Below are 26,387 nucleotides of genomic sequence, written 5' to 3'. Positions count from 1 at the left end.
AATTTTCCAGATGTTGGATCCAGATGTTGGATCAAGCCATGGGCCATTAACAGGGGGGTGTTCGGTGTTCTCTGAATGTTTTCAGAATAAATACCAGCTGGTTTATTTTCAGCTTGCAGACATAATCCCATGCATCCCCTATCAGATCCACCACAATCCTGTCAGATACACCATAAATTAAAAGCTCATGGGCTCATTACGGGCTCTTATCCTTAAAAGCAACACATTGTCCTGCCGAGACTGAAAATATTAAATGAGCATTTACAGAAACTGAAAAATACATTGCCTTGAAAAAATAAGATCCCCCTTAAAACTACATATGGTACTCAAATATTCAAAATGTCCTTCATTGTCAATTCTGCATCAACGTTTATAAACAAACAAGCAAACAAATTCTTGCCCTGTCAAGAAGGCTTTCAGGCCAAGTCTCTTAGGAATGGAGTGTGGGTTTATCAGTACACTTAATATGCTACATTCAGAAGAACAGAGACACTGGCATCAAATAAACAAGTTAAAAAAAAAAATCTCACTCCAGGAAATTTAATGTATACTACATTAGTAACTAGGACGACTCATATTTCTCAGCAATTGCTGCACAAATAACATTTATATTGAGAAAAAGCTCCCATCTTTCCTGAATCTTCAGAACAAATGTAAAGCTTATTTAAATTCCTTTTCTGTCTTGCCTTTGTACAAGGCTCCTCTCCCCAAAAGAGCAAACCTACTGGAAGACAAAAGGATGTTTGCAGAACAAAACTGAAATAGATAATTAAAAAATGGAAGAGTTCCTGTTTTCAACAGTTGATTGCATGACAGTCACCATTACTCAGGATCAGGTTATCCACCTGGAAAGTGTAAGAAAACAAATCTTCCAATTAGCACTTATTGGGCAAAGTGCTGAGTTTCAAGAATCAAAACCTTGATCTGTGGGATGGCTTTTCGTGTGTAAAAAGCGCCCTAGTAAGGCGACCAGGGCCCGTTGTTGCCCCACATTCTATTACCATGAGTTGTGTGTGCAACACGACTCCTGTAATTATCGCCTATATGTACAGTAATTGTTAATGAGCACATTTGTAACCAGCCGCCACCAAAAACAGGATGGCATTCTTACACCGTGATTAGGGGTTTTATGAGCATTTTGGGGTGGGGGACACTTTCTCACTGAAGACTCTTCCGCCCCATTCACGCTCATTCAGCTCTTTCTCAGGGAAGTTAAAAGCTGCAGTGATAATCCCTTAAGTATGACTTGGAAGAGTATAAAAGGTGCAGTGTATAAGCAATTGGATGAGGAAGGCTTTTATGTGGAAAGTCACTGAATGGGTGGCTGAGGACAGCGTGAGTGGGGAAAGAGAGGGGTGGACTTTTCTTCCTAAGGTGGTGAGAGCAGCGGGTATGACCAGGGCAGCTCAATTCCCCTTCATCATCCGATTGCTGCATTGTCCCTGCCCCTTGTTTCACCTTGTTTCTCAGGGCCAACCAGCTCCTTCCTGCCATTTTGCTCTCAAAGGGGGAGGGGGGAGCAATGCGATTTTTGGTAGGGACCCAGTTTCTTGCTGAATGCCAACTCAGCCAGCTGGCACCGAACAGGCCAAGCCTTCTTCAGAGGGGGTTAGCAAAACCCAAATTAGCATGCTCCATTTTAAAAACTTGCTTTTATTTAAAGACTAATTCATGACAAACAGTGGCTCCCCCACTGAGGTCTGGTGCCCCGGGAGCTGGCACCCAACCAAACACATGCAACTAATTGCCACCCTTGGATGACACGCAACTAACAAGCTCCATTTTGAGGCAGTAGATTCACTAAGAATGTAACCCCGGAAGGCAGCAGACACAGAAAAGCTCCTTTCATAACCCTGTCCTAGGCTAACCATGGCAGCAAAGCGCCTGAAAAACACTTTTGTTTCCCTGTACCGAGGATTTATCTCCACTAATGGCTGCAAACATGGATAACTTAGAGGAAGGTGGCCAAGGGCACTGCGATCCCCCATCATGATTATTTGAAGCAGGGGTTCTGCCCTTCTCTTAGGAGAAGGAAATAGGAGAAGCTGCCCACTATCTCAAAGGTCTGTGTCTTGCCCCATTTGCAAATCTATGGACATCCAGTACTTCCCCCCACCTCATACTTTGGTTTAGATGCTCAGACCTCCTTTATATAAGCAAAAACTCCGGAGCCAGGATGTCTAGGTTCAAATCCCAGCTCCACCATTTCCTAGTAACTGGCAAGTAATTTAACCCACCCATGCCTCAGTTTCCCCAACTATAAATTGGGATAACACTATACTAGCACATACCTTGCAGGGTTATTATGAGTGTGGATGTGTTAACATAACAATGTGTGAAGGACAGTGTGTAGCATATCATCATTCCTTTACGAAGGAAGCCCTCTGAGTCTGAGATAGCTCAGCCTTATGAAGGAAAATTTACCTTTGCATATTCTACATTTCAGTCAAAGTGCACATCTCCCCATAAACTTCCCAGGGTTACGCCTCTAAGCCTTTGCTCACTATTCCTTCCTCTCTCCCCCACTGCCCAACCCTGCATGACCAAACCCCATCTATCCTCCAAAGCCCTCCTTCAACTCCACCTCCACCAGGAGTCTTCCATGCCATTCAGTTGCAATGAATCCCTTCAGTCTTGGCATGCCCATGGTATTTCCACAAACAAATGAAAGTATTTTATGTGCCTGTTATATTTCCTCTTCTAGACTGACAGCTCCTTCTGATCATAATCTGTGAGTAACTGGCACATAGTAGGCACTCAATGAACATTTGGTGAATAAGTAGATGTCTGAGTAAAAAATTTGCTCTGTATAAATGAGTAGCTTTATACCATGGTTATGCTAGATACTACTTAATGAGAAGGGAAGGAGAATCATTTCCTAAGGACTTTCATGGTGGCTTTGGCCCAAATTGAGAGTTCCATTTAACTTGTCATTGACTTAGGCTCACAAATCAAACCCGCAGGAGGATTTGTCAATAACCATATTAGTCTTCTAGGACTGACATAACAAAATACCACAGAAGTGTACTTCTCAACAGTTCTAGGGGCTGAAAGTCCAAGATCAAGATGTCAGCACATTTGATTTCCCCTGAGGCCTCTCTCCTTGGCTTGCAGCAGGCCACCTTCTTGCTGTGCACAGGATTTCTTCTCTCTGTGGCTGCATCTCTGGTGTCTTTTCCTCTTTTTATAAGAACACCAGTCATATTGGATTAGGGCCTCACCCTTATGACCTCATTTAACCCTTATTACCTCTTTACGGGCCCTCCCTCTAAATACAGTCACATTGGAGGTTAGAGCTTCAACATACGAATTTTGGAGGGACAAAATTTAGTCCATAACAATAACATATATTCAAAATGTGAGTATTCTGGAAGTTACTTAAGTCCTCGGGAGATGGGAGGTCAGGGAAAGCATGCATAATTCATTGCTCCTTGAGGTGAGTCTTAATTGCATTCAGGCCCTGATTATACTAGCAAAACATTCAGCCAGTGGAAGCAGATTTGGCACTCAAATACACACTGTCTTATTTAGATGAAAAACTCAACTCTCTTCAGAATTTGTGTGATTCAGTTGGGGGGCCCAGATACTCTTCCCTTAGAGACAGAAGAACATCAGCACCCCTGGCAACATCCACAATAACACTGGCTGCTTTTAAAGCTACAGCCTCTCCCCAAAACACGTAGAAATTTCCAGCTAAACCCTTGTGCATTTTCTAGGATAAGGCTCACTTCACTCCTTCTAGGATACAATTTATCCGAATCCTGTCTTTCTGAATACAGGCACAGAGCTTTACATAGCCCTGGAAATCCCAACCAGGTTCTCACGCCAGCATTCCTTTCTTAGGCATTTTCTCATTCTGATTGCTGTTACCAGCATATACAGTTACTACTAGATAGTTTAACTTTCTCACATTGTTTCAAATCACTAATTCCCAATTAGGCAGATCCCTCACATCAATCCATAAGTTAATGGCCCCCATGGTATTTGTTCATAGCCCTCTCCTAAGACACTTAATACTTTTTACCTGGTAGAATAATGATTTATAGACATATGTGTCTCTCTTGCCAGATTTTTGAACTTCTTAAGGTTAGAATTGTGTTGGACCCATTGTTTCTTCCCAACCAGTGTCTAGCCTGATATGGCACACAGCAGTCACAGTAGGAGTTGCCTGTAGTTCACACAGACTTTTTGGGCGTGCAATAGCAACTCTAAGCAGCTAAGTATCAGAAGCAACACATCACAAAGTCATCCAGCTCCATTACGGGTGAAGTCAACACCTTAGAGAGACCAAATACCTCTCTCCATTTTTAATCCAAAGCTTCTAGTCAGTTGGCCCAGAAACTCCCCACACCTCTACCACGACTTACCAGTTTGTCTAAAATAATAAAGAGGAAAATGAGAGGCTATTAGCTCCACTTCCATTCTCCAGTCAATCACCATTCTAAATTATTAATCAGTTGAAGTATTGCCAAGAAATATTCAGGCCCTTTTCCAAAAGTATAAAGTAGTCATTTTTCAAGTGAACAATTAACCAGTTTATTCATCTAGAAGTCACAGAATTTATAGAAAAGCTGATTCCTTCCCTTTTTTTGTCTTTTTTTCTTCCTTTTGGACACTGCAGGAGGTAAGAGAGATATAGATGAAACTCAAATATAGCTTCCTTTCCTTCACTCATTTATTGACTTGGCATTACAGAATCCAAGTTTATAAAAGGTGTTTTAAAATATTTCCTGACCATAAGCATCTGTAACACTGTCCCAGTAGTATGACGCTCCTGACTAATCATTGCTGGCAAGGACAAAGTGATCAATTGTCACCACCCTTTCTTCTGCATGATTGATTTGGTAAAGTACAGGCATAACTCATGATTTCATGGAGTTTATATTTTGGGGGAGGAGACAGTCAAAAAAGAAGGTAAACCAAAAAATAAATAAAACAGCAGTGGTAACTTTTATAAAAGAAACAAAAAGGGGCTAAGAAAAGGAGAAGATGTACCTTAAGTAAGATGTTAGTAGTGGGACTCATAATCGATGGATCAGAAGAATTCTGAAACTGGGGACCTAGTATGTAATCAAATCCAAGGTATGAAAGTGGAATGGAGAATTTTAAAAAGACATTTATTTCTAGTTACCAACTGACCTCAGAGACTCCAAATTTCTAGGGCATCTACTTCTATTTTAGTCACGTGTTGTTTCACTACTATTATCACAATTTCTTAGGGGTAATTTTCTGAGCAAGAGATATAGTGTGCAATTGGCGTTGTCAGTCTCATCTGATGCTCATTAACTATCCCAACTTTTATGTAAGTGATGTACGTTTAAAGGGAGTGTGGTATGTAGTTAAAAAAATTTTTTTTTCTTTTATCCTTTTTGGCTTTTTTTTTTTTCCCCCGAGGGAAGGTGAGCAACAATATTTAGTTTCAACTATATCTTTAGAAGGTTGCTTAGGCATATTTTGATAGCCTTGTCAATGAGAGTGGAGTTCTGGACAATTAAATATCCTTTAATTTTTAAGTATATACTCTGGGGTACATGACCTTCCTAGGTCCTAGGGACCTTTTCTTTGGGAGGCTCAATACAATATTATATATGATACATTACAATAAATAAGTGTTCGATGAAAAATTTTTGAGAAGATTTTTGTATTTTTGCATTTGAAATCATTTGGTTACATATAATTTGGTTTATTAAATTTTAAAATTGGTTAAAATTTCTCAACAATCATCATGCAATTCAGACATTCTTAAGAAGTGAGAAAAGCAAACTCATAAAATGTCTCTAAACATACTCTTTATAATTACTAAATTTAGTAATTAATAGCAATAGCACAATGTTCTATTTTGTTGACATTTTATTAAATATCTAATTGTCTTGACTCTGCAATTTCTACATACTTCAAATCCAAAATCATTTTCTTTTCCTTTTAGTTCTCAATATTTTTCTAAGCCCTTGAAAAATGCATTGGCCCTAGTCATTAGGCCCAGGTGTCTAAAGGTTAAAGAAGCTACAAAGTGTGTGTGCATCCCAGGGTCTCATAATAGTGGTGGTGATGCTGTGGGGGGTTATCCCCCAAAAAAACTAATGCCATTATAACCATGTATGATCCCAGGTAGCCTAAATGAATGTACCAAAATCCATTAAAAAAAAAAAAAAAAAAGCCTGCCCTGATTTTACTGTGATTTATGCACTTTCCTCTGAAGTTCCACTCAGCTTCACTTATAAAGATCATCTTGCTTCTCTAGCAAATTCTCATACCTTAGGGCATAAGAATCACCTAGAGTTCTGGTTAAAAATGGAGACTCCTGGGTCCTGTCTCCAAAGAATCTCATTTATAGATCTAAGTGGAGCTCAGAAATCAGAGTTTTTAACCTTCTGAAACCCTGAAGTGTTTATTGGTTGCTAAGTCGTTGGTTGATGCCTTGTGGTTGATGATTAAGAGCTGCTGGATCAGTTGAATTGAAATGCTGGACGAGTCGAGTCAATTTAGGCCAGGCTCTGTCAACCCTGGCTCATAATAGAATAACCTGGAGAGCTTTTAAAAACAGTTACCCCCAAGGATTCTGATTTATTTGATCTGGGGTGGAGCTTGGGCACTGGTATTTTTTAGAGCTACCATGCAAACAAATCAAACAGCCTAATTATCATAGGCCATGATAGCCTAAGGGTATCAGCTCTCATAGGGATTAACTCACCCATTGAGGTGATGCTAAGGCCTAAACCTCCTAAAATGAAAACACAGCAGCAGAGATTTAGCAAAACTAAAACCCATCCAGACCTCTTATTCCCAGTTTGTTTCAACCTCAACACACCCAAGTCGGCCTTAGAGCTACAGCACAAAAAGGTGAGCCCTTTACTTTGCTTTTCATCTCCTGGCAGAATGATTTAGTAGCTCTATTATAAAAGCAACTCCATTATCATTACAGTGTTTGAATTATAAACGAAACCAAAAAAGATTCAGAAGGAACAGTCCTTTAATCAAAACTGTAAAATAGAACAATTTCTGGCTGCACTTAAAAGCAAACTCCGAAATATTAAGAGTAAACTCTCCAGCCCTTTGATTCCTGCCTCTTTCCTGTAAGAGAGACACTACACATTTTTTCAATTAAGCAGTTTGACAACCTGAAGAAACTTACAGTGCATGATTTAATGAGCATATACTGTATGCATGGTAATCGGCAGGCTGACAGTTTGCTCATTTCAAACGGACAAGAGAGCACTACACGTTAGTAAAAAGGTTTTTTGGGGGGGGCCTCTTTTCATTAAGTAAGCTTTACAGTTAAAGAACATTCTAACCGTATTGGCAAAGCTGTCACTAGTGGTCCCAGGGTGACCTTACTCTCTGTCACTCTCCAAGTCCTCAAGTCTTGACCAAGAAATTATTTTTTAAAAAACAAAACACAAACACAAAATATAGACATTCTGATGCTCTCAGGGGTATGTGGAGCCTTCTGAGTCATGACTCTCTCTGTGATTTCACATAACACAAATTCTAACCCAGTGTGTGCTGGTTCTTCACAATGACAGCTTTATAAACTGGAATACTTATTGGAAATAATACCAATACTGTTAAACTCTTCCATATTTTAGAAGCAGTGTAATGTAGTAGAAAAACCATGGGCTTTGGTGACGTAGAGATAGGGGTTCAAGTTTTGACTAAAACCTTTATACGTGGCGTTAGTCAAGTGACATCACTTCTCTGGGGCTCAGCTGCCTAACTTATGAAACACAGACAGTAACATCTACTTTGTATGGAGAAGACTGTAAAAATGCTTCACGGTTACTGACAACATAGTGGCACTTAAATAAATAGTAACTAGATGACCCATAGAAGTTCAGACTCTGGAGTTTTAACTAAGTTAGCTACAGTCAGACTCCTTAGATTTCTACCATGAACCTTTATTGGAGTTATATAAAGACAACAGTAAACTAACATTTATGTACCAGTGTGGTCTCAATCATTCCTACCAAGATTCTGAAAGATAGATGTTATTACCCCATTTTTATGAAATCTCAAATACAGGAAGGGATCTTCAAGATCACATGAGAAATTTCTGACATGTTTTAACATTTCTGATCATAAGAATATGCAACTTCCTGTGTTTCCCTCTTTGCTCTGCCTGCCAGACAACCCAAGAGTGAATTTATGTGCTTAGTATATATTCGCAACCCTGTCAGCAACAGTGACTGGTGGATTTCTTTTCTGATTTTCTATGTATATTTTATTAATCTTATTTTAAATTGGTTATAAACCATCACAAATGAGGTACTATTTCTTAGCTAGCTAATAAAGAAGCTAGTAATAACTAGGATTTGTGTCACGTGATTCCAGGCTAGGGACCCTCACATATATTTGACATACAGATATCCACACTCTCCAACTATGCTTTTTTTCACTTGTGTTGAGCTTTGATTCCACAATTTTACGAAATGGTTGTTAGCCTAAAGTGACGAGTCACCTGTGTCTCTTGATGCAAAATTGAGATAGTCCTCAAAAAATTCTAGACTCAAAAATACTTAAAGTAATCTCATTGGAATTTTACCAGGTATATACACTAATTTATAATTCTTATCTTAATGTAATAACCTATTTATTATTATCAAACACTAACTCTGGTAATACCTTTTGTCTTAAAGTTTAATTTCTCTGATATTAATATAGGCACTCTGGACTTCTTATGCTATTTCCATGGTGTATCTTTTTCCACCAATTTACTTTAAACTTAACTGTATTTTTATATTTAAAGTTTATCTTTTAACAGAAAATAGTTGTTTTTTTAATCCATCCTGATAAACTCTGATTTTTAATTAAAGTATTTAGTCCATTAACATTTAATATAATTAAATATGATTAGCATGATATGTTTGCATTTAGAGCTACAATTTCATTGTTTGGTTTCTGTTTGCCCCCTCTGTTTCTTGTTCTCTGTTCTTTCCTGCATTCTTTTGGGATCATTTTAAAGGTGTTTAGGATTCTACTTTAATTTATCTATTGGATTTTTAGTGATAGTTCTAAAGCAGTAAAATATACATTCTTGACCTTTCACAGTCTACTTAGAGTTCACTTCATACCACCTCATATAAAATCGAAAACCATGCAACTGTATAAGTCCATTTACTATGCACTCCCCTCATTATTTATGCTATAATTGTCTTATGTATGACATCTACAAACAGCACATTATAAGCACCACAAGGCAGTGTTATGGTTTGGCTTTAAAAAGTTCTGTGTATTTTAAAGACACTGAGATGAAAAAAATACTCTTTTATATTTACAATCTCTGACATTCTTCATTCCTTCCTGAAGATTTAAGATTCCATCTGGTGTTATCTCACTTCAGCCTGAATAACTTCCTTTAGCATTTCTTGTGATGTAGGTCTGCTGGCAATGAATTCTCTTAGTTTACTTTTATCTGAAAATGTCTTTAATTAGCCTTCATTCTCAAGGGATATTTTCACTATATATAGATTTCTGGGTTAACAGGGGTTTTTTTTCCTCTGTTCAAAAATATCATTTTAGTTTTTCTAGACTCTGTAGTTTCTGATGAGAAGGTAGTGCTAATTTAAAGCACTGTTTCCTGGAAGGTAACCTGCCATTTTTCTCTGGCTATTATCAAAATTTTCTCCTATTGTTGGTGTCCAGTGGTCTGAATACGATGTGCACAGGCATAGTTTTCTTCAAATTTATCCTGTTTGAGGTCCACTGACTTTCTTGATCTGTAAATGTATGTGTTTCATCAAATTTAAAAAATTTTGGCCATTATTTCTTCAAATATTTTTCTGTCCCATTCTCTTTCTTCTCTCCTTCTGAGACTCCAATTACTTGTATGTTAGACATTTTTACTTATGTCACACAGGCCCCTGAGGCTCTTTTCATTTTTTTCTGTTCAGTTTTTTAAATCTTTTTCTTTCTGTTCTTCAGAAAGAAAATTTCTACTGCTCTATCTTTAGGTTCACTGACACCTTCTTCTGTTACTTCCAATGGATGTAAGCTCAGTCAGTGAATTTTTATTTCAGATATTGTATTTTTCAGTTCTGGAATTGCCATTTGGTTCTTTCCTATAGTTTCTATTTACTATGTTTTTACTCATTATGAGTGTATCTTTCTGTCCTCATTGAGTATGGTTATAATAGCTGCTTTAAAATCTTGGCTAATTCCCACCTTTGGGTCATCTTGGAATTAGTCTCAGACTAATGCCTTTTCTCTTCAGAAGGGGTCGTCACATTTTCTTGGTTCTTCATATGCTATGTAATTCAGGGTTGTATCATGGGAATGTATGAATGTGAATATTATGGAGTAAAGACTCTAAAATCTGTTAGACTTCTTTGAAGAGCACTGGTTTGTTTTAGCAGGCAATTAATTCGGTTATACACGAATTGAAAACCATCTCTTGGGTGGCTGCCCCACACGTTCGTGGTTCAGGGGTCAGTCAAAACTTTGGGTAGTATTTATACATTGAGTTGGGAGCCTCCCCTGTCTTCCTCTCTCCTTTCCAGAATTCTAGCTTCATTTTCCAGTGGCTGTCGTTGCCCTAAACCCTGTTCTTTGGGTCTTCAAACCAAAAAGAATGTGGTTTTTCTACTGGAATTAGTCACCCCAAGTGACATTAATTAACCTCAACATGTCCTCAGTCGAAAAGCTGTAAAATGGGGAACTCACTCAGCACTGGCCCCTGCTTCCAAGTGTTGAATCTCAATTCCCTTTCAGAATCTACCTGCTTATTTTCACTCTCTAGGGCTTTCAGGTAATATTTCCCCCATACTTTATAGTTGCTATCTGTGAAAATGCCAGGTTCAGTAGAGTTCACTTAGCCATACGAGAAATGGAAACAAGTAAAAACATATAGGAAATATTCCTTTGCATTTAGCACTTTCTCTCCTCAAAATACTTAACCTCCATTCATTACTTCACCTAGTGATATTGGGTTTTGGTTTTAACTAGAAACATAAGTCACACTCAGAGTTTCCTTGATCATCCTGCCAAATACATGAGAAGACTTGGAATGAAAGTACAGCATAAAGTTAAATGATAAAATATAAAACATCAATCAGATCTGGCTCTTACACTGGCAGCATGTAATCTCACAGCAATGAGGCTTGTACAGGATCATGACTACCAAAGATTATCTACATGGTACTTTGCCACGTTATTTATTTTACCTTAGTTTTTTGGTCTCAGATATCTCTATATCTTGCCTCACTGAAAACTGCAATAGGTAATATCCTAAGAGAAACAGAATATTGAAAATGATATCCTTAAACACCAATACGGAATTCATAAGTGCACATTTCCTGCTGATAATAGTTCTTACCATTTTTTGAGTTTCTGTACACCAGGTATCTTGCTAATCATTTTATAAAAATTGTCATTTAATCCTTTACAACCATTCTATGAGGTAGTTCCTATAATTAGCCTCATATTACGGAGGAGGACACCACAGCTCAGAGAGGTTAAGTGAGTTAACTGAGATCACACAGCAAATAGCAGAAATCTGAGTCAGTCTTTTTTTTTCTTTTTTTTTTTTGCGGTATGCGGGCCTCTCACTGCTGTGGCCTCTCCCGCTGCGGAGCACAGGCTCCGGACGCGCAGGCCCAGCGGCCACGGCTCATGGGCCTAGCCACTCCGTGGCACGTGGGATTCTCCTGGACCAGGGCATGAACCCGTGCCCCCCGCATCGGCAGGCGGACCCGCAACCACTGCGCCACCAGGGAAGCCCTCAGTCAGTCTTTTTAAAGAAAAGAAACAGCAAAGTGTGGGGCTTTGGAATCAACAAGCACATGCCTTTTACTATGAGGAGAGAAAAGAGAAGTGTTTCTAAGCAAAGAGAAGTAAGTGGAGCTCTTAAAACTCAAAGTTATAGCCTATAATTCCTCCTTCCACTAATTATTAATATTAAAATGCCCCTCTTTCAGACATATATATTTCATACTGACAGCTTTCATGTTAAAAAGAGCCTTGCTTCAGGGCTCAAAAACACTAAACAGAACCATAACATAAGGATTGAACAATTCCATGCAAAGCTCATAGTAAAGAAACACGTAACACCAGGGTTCCATTTCAGCTCATTTCATTTACTGTCCTTAAACCTTCTGCATCTTCCAGAAAAACACTCTAGAGAGGAAGGTGATTCACCAGAAAGAAATCGGGCACATTAAGAAGTGAAGATGCCTGACTCATCCCTCCATAATCTGCATTTGGTGAGTATTTCTAGAAAATATAGCAATGTGTCACAGTCCTACAAATGTGAGGGGCAGTCTTTTGCATAAATCCATGAGTTTCAAGCAACTGTGGAACGAGAGAGAATAGAAAACAGGGCCAAGAGTAAGTAAGCAGACAATGTAAAGTGGAAACAGGAGACTGGGTCTTGACTGAAAGTATACAAAATCTTTGTGTTCTGACACATGGGGCTATTCAATATTTATATTTATTACACATGCTAAATTGTCTGTTGAAACCTCGGAATGGGAGATACTATGAGGGGAGTACAGATGAGAAGGGATGAGAGAAAAGGAGAGGGGTATACACAAATGAGTTCTAGGGAGGGATTAAATGAACACTGTCCACTGACATCATCAAAACTGGGGAAGTTCTGCCACATTAGCACATTCCCTTCCTTTATTGCTATTTTTTAATGTATATTAAACTTATCCAGTGAAACCATCCAAAGACATACAAAGAAGAGTAATTATTTTGCCCTATCCTCAGGCCTTTTTATAAGATTTATTCTTCACTGTCGCAGCAAATGCCACTAGGATTTCCTCTGACCAAGAACAATCCCTTGCAATTTCAGGAGATACGTTTCATATCAGTGTGTCCTCCTGCTACTACTAACATCATTTCATCTCCACGATCATTCTCAAAACCATGCAAAGCATAACAACTTGTCTTTGGAACTGCTTAACCTTACTTTTTATACATAAAAATTATTAAATATGTGTAACTGTCTGGTGGAAGGTAGAATAATATAATAGCATGTCAATCAGGTAACGGTAAAGCTACATTTCATGAAAGGGAAGGTAATGCTTTCTCCAGAAAGTGAAGTTATCACTTCTTTATTTAACTGACATAATATTTATACCCCAAGTTTTAAGTGGCAGCTACAAATAGAAGTCAGGAGAGGGTAAGTTCTCTAAGAAAATTGAGCCCCCAAATTTTACCATTTTAAGAGTTCTATTTTACATGTACATAGAAATCTTACCCCTATTATAAGGATACCCATAGTTGGTCAGTTATACTTAACTCTCTGAAAAATTGTTAAATTAAGTAAACTCTACCTCTCTGAATACTCTTACCTCCTCAGAGCGCTCAACAGCAGGGTGCATGGAGTTTTACAGAGGGTCTTGGCAAGCAGGCAGTCCTGGGATACCTACACCATAAACGAGAAATTCAGATGATCATTTCTGCAGTGATCTAGACGGCTTATAGTACAACTTCATTAGAGACATTCACCGTGATAACTGAGCGAGCATGACAGCATTGGTACTGTTAAAAGGGTAGAATAAAGGCACATGTGCAAATTCTAAGTATTGTCATTACTCTGCACAAGAGAGATCACGATTCAAGAGTGGCTTAAGTGACTCCTACAAGATCACATAAAGTAAGGAGCAGAATGGTGCTTTGACATTCCATCTTCCCATTTCTAGTCCCGGGCTGTTCTGGCTGCATTATTATTTGCCCTTCCTCAGAGCCAGCCAGTCCTGGCACAGGAGTTTTCCATTTTGCATAAAGATGAGGCCAACCCAGAAGTCAGTAGGAAGAGTACTTCTCTGGTTTTGTGGCGGTCTGTACCGAAGCATCTGTCTGAAAGGTATTTTATGGGTCAATCTACTTCCTTTCCTTTGAAACCTTGGTGTCCATGAGAATCTGAGGGTAACTGACAGTGGAAGGAACAAGGGTTTTTGGTCCTACTGACCTGAGTTTGAATTCTAGTAATACATTTACCATCTCTGTGTCTTATACAGCTGCTGAACTTCACTGAGCCTCTCTTTTCACTTCTGTCAAATGGGCATAATAATATATCAAGGGTATATCTATCGAGAGAGTAATTTTTTTAAATTTATTTATTTTTCGCTGTGTTGGGTCTTCATTGCTGCACGCTGGCTTTCTCTAGCTGTGGACAGCGGGGGCTACTCTTCGTTGCAATGCACGGGCCTCTCATTATGGTGGCTTCTCTTATTGTGGAGCATAGGCTCTAGGGCACCCGGGCTTCAGTAGATGTGGCGCATGGGCTCCATAGTTGTGGCTTGCGGGCTGTAGAGCACAGGCTCAGTAGCTGTGGTGCACGGGCTTAGTTGTTCCACAACATATGGGATCTTCCCAGACCAGGGCTCGAACCCATGTCCCCAGCATTAGCAGGCAGATCCTTAACCACTGCGCCACCAGGGAAGCCCCGAGAGAGTAATTTTTTTAAATGAGGATAAAACATCAGAAAGCACAGGGGACAGGGAGAAGTGGGTAATCATCTGCTGCATATTTTGAAAGAAGATCCGAAAGGATTGGCAATGGACTGAGGGGAGGAAGATAACACCTAATTCCTTGATAATACGTAGAATTAAATTAGAAACCATAACAATTTAACTTACTGATCATCAGAAGCAGTAATCTTCTCAAATGCCAGACCAGACAAAGATAGTGGCAACATACGTAACAGAGAATAAGTAACCAGGATGTATAAGGAACTCCAAAAATCAAGAACAAAGATGAACAAACATATAGAAAAAATGGTGGTTCAAAGAAGAAATCTCAATGGACAAAGAACGTAAAAAAAAGCTCAGACTCACTAGAGGAAAACACATATTAAAATAATGGAATTCCATTTTTCTTTTACTAGAATAGTAAACATGGAGAAGACAGACAAAATTCAGTGTTGTCCAAGAGGTGGAAAAAAATAGCATAATACTCTAGCTTACTTCTGGCCGAATCATGAATTGGTATCATCCTGGTGAGCAATTTTGTTATATTTATCAAAAGTAATACTACATATATCCTACAGCTTACTGATTCTCATTGCAGGGTATACTGGGCTCAAGCAACATGGACACAAGGAGACATCTACTAAAAAGATTATTGCAGTGTTTTTTTGTTTTTGTATAGCAAAACTTGGAAATGACCTAAAAGTTGCATTGGAAAGGGAATAGGCAAATAAAATGTGCTATATTTATAGGATGGAATATTATGCAGCTGTTAAAATCAATTGACTTTATAGGCATCAATACAGATAAATTTCATAAATACTGTTACATTAAAAAAGCAACAAGAAGGAAAGATTTAAACGTAAAATATTTAAACAAAATAGTATATATTGGTTGTTGGTATATATATGCGTGTACATAAAAATATAAACAATAGACTAGTTAAATATTACATCCTAAATTTATGGTAGGGAATTTTCAGCAGGAGGTACAGGCAGCTGAGAGAGTGAAGGGTGGAAGGAAAACAGGATATGGTAGTTAAAAGAGAATTTAGTTTCATCAATAATTTCTTTAAAAAGAAACAAACCAGAAGTAAATCTGACTAGACATAAACAGATGCTCCTTTTTAGATAGTAGAAATACAGATGCTTATTATACTACCTTTTGTGCTTGTCTGTATATTTAAATTTTTCTCAAAGGAAGTAAGAAAAAAGGGAGGGAGGAAAGAAGGGAGGGAGAGAGGGAGAGAGGGAGGGAGGGAGGAAAGGAGGAAGTAAGTTAGCTCATCATCAGTTCTGGTGTGCACTTAAACTGGTCACAGATGGTTGGTTTCTTTAAGGATGGATCTCAAAACTGTTTTCATAATCAGTGAGAAGGATAGCAATTCCTCCCAGGTTGGCTCAGCTCAGAGGACTGAATTTAAGTTCAGCCAGCAGAGGGAACCATCTGTCATCTGGAAAGACACTCAGCCCTCATCTAGGAGAACCCGTTCAGCACACACCAGTGCCTCTGGAACCAGGGGGAAGAGGGAACATGCATTTACAGACAAAGTAAACTGAGAGCACACCACGGACATCTTTTCAACCTTTCTAAAAGGTTCGTTGTAATTTTACAGAATCAAGGGAACAATACGCTTGATTAGTTCTTCAGCTGACTTAACAATTTTGCTTTTTCTGTTTCTCTCCTTGAAGCAAGTTTGCCATTAAACTTATATTTTCTAGGGCTTGAGATTAGATTCTTCCCCCTCCAAAAGAGAATTTTTGTTTTAAAATAAAAGTTAGCTTTAAGACAATTCATTTTTGCCAGTAATACCAAAAGACGCTTGTTGAGGCGAGGAGGTCATTCTTTAAGGAGGCTACAATTGTAAAGAATGTTCCGTCTCTTCCTGGAGGGAGAATCTGTGGAGGAAAAAAGCTTGCAGGAAAGTTCAGTAATCATGAAGTAAAAGCCCCAAAAGACTTCCTCCTGGGCCAATACTGTGTTTAAAAATGCCTTATCTGTACACTTCCTTGAGAGACCTTAAGGCCTTGAAGAAGCAGTTAGTCAAACCCTTAAAGGAAAATCTGGCAATCCTCCTATCTTTACATAATGCAGCCAGGAGGCAAAGGGCACCAATTCAAGGCCAGATATGCCTCAATTGCTTCGCCCCATCACAGCCCTGATATTTAAATTTCATCCTTTTATGTGTGTCATCCTACAGATGGGATTTGGGTTGGTTTCTAACAATAAAACAAACAAGGTAGAAAGGGAATGTTATGAATAAGTTATCAATGTGCTATTTTGTGCCTTTGAATTTGGATGATGATAAACATGATTCTGCACATGGAAACTAGACTTTTCAGAACTACTACACAGAATCATTTAATTTGTCTGAGTAAGTACTTACAATAATGTGGCTGCTCTGCACTGCAAAAAACATTGGATTTTCAAATGAACAATGAAATATGTGATAACTCCTTATAAATGGAACTGCAGCAAAGGACATTCAGTAGCAGATCCTTTTGAGATACTAAAACAAAATAAGTTGGATTTAACATGAGACCTAAAGGATGAGAAGGAGGTAAAGAGGGCTAGAGGATGGCCTTCTGGGGAGACAGAATACAACATTCAAAGGCAGAGTATATAGTGTCTTCATTGTTATTGAAAGTCGGTGCAAATTGTCCATTGACTGGACCATTTTAATTGAACAACTATGTATCCAATACCTACTATGCACCAGGCACTGTGCTGAGCCCTGGGACATAACAGTAAGCAAGAGAGATATGAATCCATGCCCTCAGTCTTTCCTCTCGATACTTATTCCTCTTTGAAAACTGCACTAAAGTCAACATTCGCTTTGTAAACCAGTAAATTCCATCTTCAGTTTTGATCCCAAAGAGAGTCTACCAGCATGGAAAAACTGTAATGCTTTCTCTGGTCAGACAATGAAGGCTACATAAGCTAGTAATTCCCTTTCTGCCTTAGGGGTCAGGAAACCTACAACCAAATTTAGTTCTCTCACTCTATGGACCTACCAACATATACTAGTAAAGATGGTCACATTTCTGTCTTATGGTTGTTTTAGTACTTGCACACTACCTTTGATTTAGTATACAGCCTCAAAGTCTTTGGGAAGTTGGTAAAAGACGGGGAGGAAGGGAAAGTAAAAGAGGAAAATAAGGGAGTTTCTTGAGGTCCAAAGTGCCTTTTGCAGTTTTCACAGCACCTTACACAGATGCTGAATGGAAAGCACTTAATAACTTTGCATTGATAAATGGATCAATGATGAATACAAAGCTTTCCTGGCTCAACTTGGGTTCCATTATGGGGGATGGGAGGAAGTGAAACTTACTTCTCTCTAATCTCCAGTTTGAAAGGGAAAGCTCAAAACAGTAGCTGAAAAGTTTAGCATGACTGTCACTGTGAAGCAGCTCAATAACCAAACAGAAGAGCCATGGTGACCACAAGAAAAGAGGGGTAAGAGAATTTTAAGGTATCCTTAGAGATTTATTTCAGGCAATGAGGTCCTTGTAATATAGAACATTACTCTCTCTTACTCTAGTGCTAGTCAAAACAAGAGAAATGTCATAGTTTAAACTGATGTCTAAGTAACAGGGAAAAATGTTAAGGTTCTTTATGACAAAATGGAAATATATTTGCAATTCTATTTCCTGATGTTCTCTCACTTATGTTGGGGAAAAAAACTGTTAGTCCTTTTGCTTTAAAACTCCCCATTGGGAAAATTAAACTATAATCTATCTGGTTAACTCCAGGAAGAGGAGGAATAAATTTAAAAGAAGTTTAGAAGACACCCACTTTATCAATATCAGAGCACTGTGGAGTTCAGTCTTTTTCATAGCTAAATCCATCCCATTCACACAAGAAAACAACAAATGTTGTATTCAAGGAGGTATTAAAACATCTCATCCCTGTTGTTAGCTCAGCATATTAATGAGACTTTCTGAATTAATCTCTGATCACAAACTGTCTGTTGATGTGATATAACTGCAGTAAATAGTGTACAGCTTGCTTCAAGTAGCTAGCGAAGACCAGTTTCACGATGCTTCAGTTCTTTGACAGGTAGAAAATTAAATCATTTCTGTATTCACCAAAGATTAAATCATTTCTGGGGGCTTCCCTGGTGGCGCAGTGGTTGAGAGTCCGCCTGCCAATGCAGGGAACACGGGTTCGTACCCCAGTCTGGGAAGATCCCACATGCCGTGGAGCGGCTGGGCCCGTGAGCCATGGCCACTGAGCCTGGGTGTCTGGAGCCTGTGCTCCGCAACGGGAGAGGCCACAACAGTGAGAGGCCCGCGTACCGCAAAAAAAACAAACAAACAAACAAACAAATAAATAAATAAATAATTTCTGTATTCTCCTAAGACTGAATCATTTCTATATTCCTCAGAAACTCTTCAATACTAACAAGTACATCACTTCCCCAACTAGTTGATAAACTGAAAAGAAAATATTATTATGGGATGGTACTTGAGGAAATAGTTAAAAGGGGAAACTCAGAAAACAAGATTGTGAAGATGATGAGGAGATTGTCAAAACGGCAAGGTGAGGGAAGGAAGGAGTTGTAGCTGAATAATGTATGTTTTTAAAAGGTAAGCTATTCCTTAAAGCAATTACCAAAACGTGAGAGTTCCTTTCATGGTTCTCAACCTTATACTCTGAAAGGGAACTTCTTATAATGCAAGACTAAGAGAGCCAATTACTTCAGCACCAAGCTACATCCTAAATCTCTGGACTTGGCAGTTCAAAAAAACTCTTGGAAAGTGTTCTTATAAAATCTTCACTAACAGCTCTGACTTTATAAATGTAGATTCTAAAAGTATGAATGAAAACTAACCAATTAGATAGCAAAGTAGAGAAGAGAGAGCACTGAATAAAAGACCTACCAGCGTTTCAGTAATACCTCCATGACTAACTAGCTCTGAGACTTAGATCATATTTATAATAAAAATCATAATCATGAAAAATTAATAATCACACAGCACATAGTGTGCCAGGAGCTTCCCATACATTATCTAATGTAATTCTTATTACAACCTGAGGAACTTTCATGGAGTTGAGTAGCTTCTCCAAGACCACCCAGCTGCTTTGAGTGGTGGGATCAGGATTCGAACACAAACCTCTCCACACCAGAGCCCAGCCTTTAACGATCCATTCTGCAGACAAGTTCAGTCACTGTCTAAGATGATATAAAAGGCTTCTATCAGCAATGAGGTACTAAAATTTATGAGGCAACATAGGATAGTGGGAAAAGCTCAGGTTTTGAAGTGACTTGTGGCCCAGGAGAGCAGCTTCTTCTCTAAGCCTTGGATTCTCAGATAACACTACTTACTTTACAGGCTGTCCTAAGGATTAGAGACAATACTAGAGCTACTAGCCCACAGTAATAATAATGATAGCTAACATTAACACAATGTTTACTATGTGTCAGGGACTAAGCCTTTTTCACACAGTAAATCATGCAGTCACAATGACTTAAAGAATACTATCATTTTTATTCCTGTTTTACAGATGCGGAAACAGAGGCAAAGACAGTTACCAGACCTAAATCACAGTTACTAAACTGCAGATCTGGGATTCCAATCCAGACAGAATGACTCACTCAACGAATCATACATATTGCATATTGGACACATACTGATACATGAAGGACCTCTGCTGTTTCCCAAAATCTGTGTTAATCTCACCCAGAGTTCAAGATAAGTTCAGGAGAAGAGAACAATCCATTTGGACATCCAGAAGGTCTGCCTATTTCTGGCAGTAAGCCAATTATACTTAAAAAAGAAAACAAAACAAACAAAAAAAAACCCTTGACTTCAATAGGAACTAGCTAGAGAGTGACACATCACATATATCATAGATATGTATACACATATATGGCTAAGCTTTTCTTTGTTCTGTTTCCTGGCTGATTGCTCCCTTCATGTTGATATCCTGTTGCTTTCGTTTTACTTATAAAACCACCAAAGCTCCATAAAAGTTACTTTTCTGCCTTCAACCTGGGAGAAATTCAGTCTCTTAGTCTTCTAAAACATTATTTTAATAACGTATTTTATTTAACCTAGTATATATAAATATTATTTCAACATGTAAGTAATAAAAAATTAACAACATATTTTACATGTTTTATATGAAGTACAATATTCAAAAATCTTAATAGGTTTTACATTTACAGCCCATCTCAAGTCAGACAAGCTATGTTTCAATGCTCAGTAGCCACATGTTGCTAGTGGCTACCATAGTGGACAACACAGGCCTAGAGTGACTGGCTTCCTGGCTGGTATTTCTAGGTCTCTTTTCTTGGGCTGGTCAAAGTCCCCAGAAAAGTGTCTTTCAATCTCGTGCCTAGCTGCCATTGTTCTGGGATTTAAGTGTGGGGAAGAGTGGAAGCCCCATTATGCAGACTTTCACTTAATCCCCGTTTTCGTCACCATAGCTCTGTCCTCAGCTATGCCCAGTGACCCCAGTCACAGATCCTGTGCTTCACCCCCCTCCAGCCTTCCTTCTGGGGAGTGGAGGAAGGGTGAGAGGGACAGCTCCCAGGCTATGCAAGTTAGGCAACGACTCTGGGGATCTAATATTATTTACTGTTTTCTCAACATTCTTTTCGTATTCCTTTACTCTCGCTTTCATAGATTTATAATGCCACTAATTCCTTAGATTTCACAATTTTTTCCTTCTAAATCAGTCTCTGGCCTTTTAAGGCAGCTTCTACAATTACAGTTATCTTCCCAATTCTTTTTGTTCATGTGTCCCCCCCCCCTTTTTTTTTTTTTTTTGCGGTACGCGGGCCTCTCACTGTTGTGGCCTCTCCCGTTGCGGAGCACAGGCTCCGGATGCGCAGGCTCAGCAGCCATGGCTCACGGGCCCAGCCGCTCCGTGGCACATGGGATCCTCCTGGACCGGGGCACGAACCCGTATCCCCTGCATCAGCAGGCGGACTCTCAACCACCGCGCCACCAGGGAGGCCCCCCTCCTTTTTAATTAAACTTATTTTGAGATAATGTTGTTAGAAAAAAATACAGAGAGATTCCATGTACCCTTTACCCAATTTCTCCCAATGGTAACATCTTACAAGTCTACAGTACAATAGCACAAGCAGAATACTGACTTTGATACACTCAAGATACAGAATATTTTCATCACCATAGAGATCCGCCTACCACCCTTCTACAGTCACACCCATCGCCCTCCCACCTCACACTGCCTTAACCCTTGACAACCACAAATCTGTTCTTCATTTATATAATTATGTCACTTTAAAAACGCTATATAGGTCTTTCCTGGTGGTGCAGTGATTAAGAATCTGCCTGCCAATGCAGCGGACATGGGTTTGAGGACCGGTCCGGGAAGATTCCACATGCCATGGAGCAACGAAGCCCGTGCACCACAACTACTGAGCCTGCACTCTGGAGCCCGTGAGCCACAACTACTGAGCCTACGTGCCACAACTACTGAAACCCGTGTGCCCTAGAGCCCATGCTCTGCAACAAGAGAAGCCACCACAATGAGAAGCCCACACACCGCAATGAAGAGGAGCCCCCGCTTGCCACAACTAGAGAAACTCCACGTGCATCAGTGAAGACCCAACATAGCCAAAAATAAATTTTTTTAAAAAAAGAAGAAGGGCTTCCCTGGTGGCGCAGTGGTTGGGAGTCTGCCTGCCGATGCAGGGAGCGCGGGTTCGTGCCCCAGTCTGCGGGGGGGGGGGTCCCACATGCCGCGGAGCAGCTGGGCCCATGGGCCGTGGCCACTGGGCCTGCGCGTCCGGACCCTGTGCTCCACGGCAGGAGAGGCCACGGCAGTGAGAGGCCCGTGTACCGCAAAAAAAAAAAAAGGAAGAAAAAAAAGAATGCTGTATAAATGGAATCATACAGTATGTAATCTTTGGGAATTACCTTTTTTCTCCCATAGCCTCCATCTCTGAAGGTTCAGTCAAGTAGTTAGTTCCACGTTATCAATAGCTCATTGCTGAGTAGTGCTCTGTGGTTTGGATATACTACTGTTTCTTTAACCATTCACCCAGTACAGGTCATCTGTGTTGCTTCCAGTTTTTGGCTACTACAAATAAATCTACTATGAACATTCATGCACAGGTTTTATGAGAACATAAATTTTCATTCCCTCAGGATAAATGCCCAGGAGTACAGTAAGTGAATGTTTAGTTTTATAAGAAACTGCCAAACTATTTTCCAGAGTACCGGTACCATTTCACATTCCCACCAGCAATATATGAGTAATCCAGTTTCTCTGCATCCTCATTAGCATTTGGTGTTATCACTATATTTTTTTAAGCCAGTCCAATAGGTATATGGTGACATATCTCTGTGGTTTTAATTTACATTTCCCTGACAGCTAATAATATTGAACATATTTTGATGCACTTACTTGCCAGCTATAAAACCTTCGGTGAAATATCTCTTCATGACTTTTGTCCGTTTTCTAATTGGATTGCTTGGTTTTTTTTTTTTTAACCATTGTTTGAGAGGTCTATATATATTCTAGATACTAGTCCTTTGTCAGATTTATGGTTTGTAAATATTTTCTCCCAGTCTGTATCTGTCTTTTCATCCTTTTATCAGGGTCTTTTAAAGAGTAAAAGTTTTAATTCTGATGATGTCTAATATATGATTTTTTTTCCTTTTATGAATTGTGTTTCAATGTCAAGTCTAAGAACTTTTTGCCTAGCTCTGGATCCCAAAGACTTTCTCTTATGTTTTCTCCTAAAAGTTCTATAGTTTCATGTTTTACATTTAAGTCCATTATACATTTTGAGGTAACTTTTACATAAGGTATAAGACTTAATTTTAGGTTCACTTTTTGCTGATTTCTCCAGGATCATTTTTGAAAAGGTTCTCTCTCTCTTTTTTTTTTTTTTTCCCCATTGAGGGATTTGTACATTTGTCAAAAATCAGTTGGGAATATTCATTGAGTCTACTTTTTGGCTTCTCTATTCTGATCCACTGACATACATGTCTATCACTTCATGAACAGCCACATAGTAACTGTAAAATAAGCCTTAAAATAGGGTAGACTGATTCCTCCCACTTTATTCTTCTTTTCAGTATTATTTTAGCTATTCTAGTTCCTTTGTCTTCATATAAATTTTAGAATAATCTTGTCCATATAAAAAGTCATACTAGGATTTTGGTAAGAGCTGCATTAAGTGTGTATATCAGTTTGGGGAGAATTGGTATCTTTACTATGCTGAGACTTCCAAATCATGAACATGGTATGTCTCTCCATTTGTTTAGATTTTCTTTGATTTCAGTCATCGGCATTATGTCACAGTGAGCATACAAGTTCTGTGAATGATTTATTAGATTTATACCTAAGTATTTCATAATTTTGAGCTACTGTAAATCACATTTTTAATTACAGTGTCTACATGTTCATTGCTAGTATGCAGAAATACAATTGATTTTTTTAAATTGTCTTATATCCTACAACCTTGTGGAACTCACTTACTTTTAAGAGGTTTTTTTTTTTTTAGATCACTTAAGGATTTTCTAAGTGGAAAATCATGTGATTAGCAATAGTGACAGTTTTCTTTCTTCCTTTCTATCTGTATGCCTTTTATTTCTTTTTATTGCCTTATTGCATTGACTAAAGCTTCCTGCACTATGTTGAATAGGAGTAGCAAGATTAGACATCCTTACCTTACTTCCCACACTTAGGGGGGAAGCACTGTTTTTCATCATTTGGTATAAATGTCAGATGAGGGTAATAAAAAAGAGGCTCTTCATCAAGTTGGCGAAGTTCCCCTTATTCTTATTTTTCTGACAGTTTTTATCATAAATCAGTGTTGAATTCTGTCAAATACTTTTTCTGCATCAATTGATAAAATCATGTGATTTTTTTTTCCTCTTTAGTCTGTTATTATGGTGCATTACATTGACTGACTTTTTAATTTTGGTCCAGTCTTGTATTCCTGGAATAGACCCCATTTGGTTACGGGGTATAACTCTTTTTTTTCCCCCTGAATTCTACTTGCTAATATTTTGTTAAGGATTTTTGTGTCAATATTGATGAAGTTATTGGTATACCATAGTTTTCTTTTTTGTATTGCTTGTGTCTGGCTTTGGTATCTGGGTAATATTAGTTTCATAAAAATGAATTGGGCAGTGGAAGTGTTCTCTTCTATTTCCTGGAAGAGTCTGTATAAAACTGGTGCTTATTCCTCATTAAATACTGGGTAGAATTCTCCAGTAAAATCATCTGGGCCTGGAAATTTCCTTTTGGGGAATTTTAAAATTATGAGTTCAATTTCCTCAATAGTTATAACAGGGCTATTCAAATTATCTCTTTCAAATTTGGTGAATTGTGGCAGTTTGTTTTTCAAGGAGAGTGAATTTTTTTTCTAAGTTGTCAAATTTATGTGTATAAAGTTTTTCATAGCATTCCTTTATTATCCTTTTGATATCTGCAGGATCTATAGTACTATCCCCTGTTTCATTCCTGATATTGTTAATTTGTGTCTTTAGTCTTTTTTTCTTTATCAGTCTTCCTAGATGTTTGTCAATTTTTTTAACTTTTTCAAAGAACCAGCTACTTCTGCCTTCTTTTTTATTTTTTTTTTTTTGCGGTACGCGGGCCTCTCACTGTTGTGGCCACTCCCGTTGCAGAGCACAGGCTCCAGACGCACAGGCTCAGTGGCCATGGCTCACGGGCCCAGCCGCTCCGCGGCATGTGGGATCTTCCCAGACCGGGGCACGAACCCGTATCCCCTGCATCGGCAGGCGGAATCTCAACCACTGCGCCACCAGGGAAGCCCTGCCTTCTTCTAATTAATGCTTGTATGGTACGTCTCTTTCCATCATTTTACCTTCAGTCTGCCTCTACTATTATATTCAAAGTGAGTTTCTTATAGACAGTGTCTAGTTAGGTCATGTTTTTTAAACAATTCTTTCACTCTTTACGTGGTATATTTAGACCACATAGCTTTAATGTAACTATTGGTATTTTAGGACTTAAACTACCACTTTATTTTTGTTTGTTTTCTGTTTATTCTCCCTGGTTTGTATTTTTGTTTTCTTTCTTCTGCCTTTTTGTAGGCTCTTTGAACATTTTTTGGAAATCTGCTTCGATTTATCTGAAGTTTTTTGTGTGCATCTCCTTGTAAAACTTCTTTAGTGGCTGCTCTAGGTACTGCATTATATATTCATAACTTATCACAACCTACTGGTATTGTCTTACAGTTTGAGCAAAGTATAGAAATCTTACCTCCCTTTATGTCCTGTTACCAATGTCCATTTATAATACAGTTATCTTAAATATTTCCAACACTTCCATCCATATCAAAGAGTGTTGTAATTTTTGCTTTAGTCTTCAAACATAATTTAGAAATCTCAAATGGAAAAAGTAAGCCTACTATATTTACCAATATTTTTGCTTGCTGTGTTTTTTCCTGGTGTTCCAGGGCTTCTTTTTTTTAATTTATTTTTTATTGTTTCCTTTCTGTTAGCCATTCTTTTAGAGTAGGTCTGCTGGTGACAAAATCTGTTAGTTTTCCTTCATCTGAGAATACCTGGACTTCCCCTTCATTCCTGAAGGGTGTTTTCACTGGTCATAGGATTCTGGGTTGATTCTGGGTTGACTGCTATTTTCATTCAGTACCTGAAAGCCTTAAGTTCCTGAATCTCAGCAGAAACTCAAAAATAAAACATATAGGGAGAGCTAAAAATGTATATATATAATAAGCTGGATCCTATTGAATTGAAATGTCCCTGGCTACAACGAACTCTGATCCTGGCAGGAGGAAAAGACATGTAAAAAATCTTTACAATTATATGTGATTAAGTGCAAAAATGCAGGTATGTACTGGTCATGGTGCTGACACAGAAACAGTGAGCAGCAATGCACGGGAGAATCAGCAGAAGCTTCTCACAGGAGACGTGTGAGCTTGATTCTGAAGGTTGGGTAGTAAAAGGAGTTTCCAAGAGGGAGAAACACATGCAAAAGCCCTGAGAGAAATAAAGATGG

General features: G+C 38.7%; 1 protein-coding gene across 16 annotated transcripts in view; it reads right to left on the bottom strand.

Annotated features, from left to right (window-relative positions):
• Window positions 1-26,387, bottom strand: part of FHIT (fragile histidine triad diadenosine triphosphatase) — a 1,470,392-nt gene that overhangs the window by 1,030,524 nt on the left and 413,481 nt on the right. For all 16 annotated transcript variants that reach the window (XM_081246013.1, XM_081246024.1, XM_081246021.1 and 13 more), the window contains one exon: window positions 13,290-13,363. In XM_081246013.1, coding sequence (XP_081102139.1) covers window positions 13,290-13,319 — 30 coding nt within the window. In that variant the 5' untranslated portion in view covers window positions 13,320-13,363. The remainder of the gene's footprint in view (window positions 1-13,289; window positions 13,364-26,387) is intronic.

The sequence above is a fragment of the Mesoplodon bidens genome (genome assembly GCF_964165515.1).
Source record: "Mesoplodon bidens genome assembly, chromosome: 10".
NCBI lineage: Eukaryota > Metazoa > Chordata > Mammalia > Artiodactyla > Ziphiidae > Mesoplodon > Mesoplodon bidens.
This window is presented reverse-complemented; position numbering and strand designations above follow the sequence as displayed.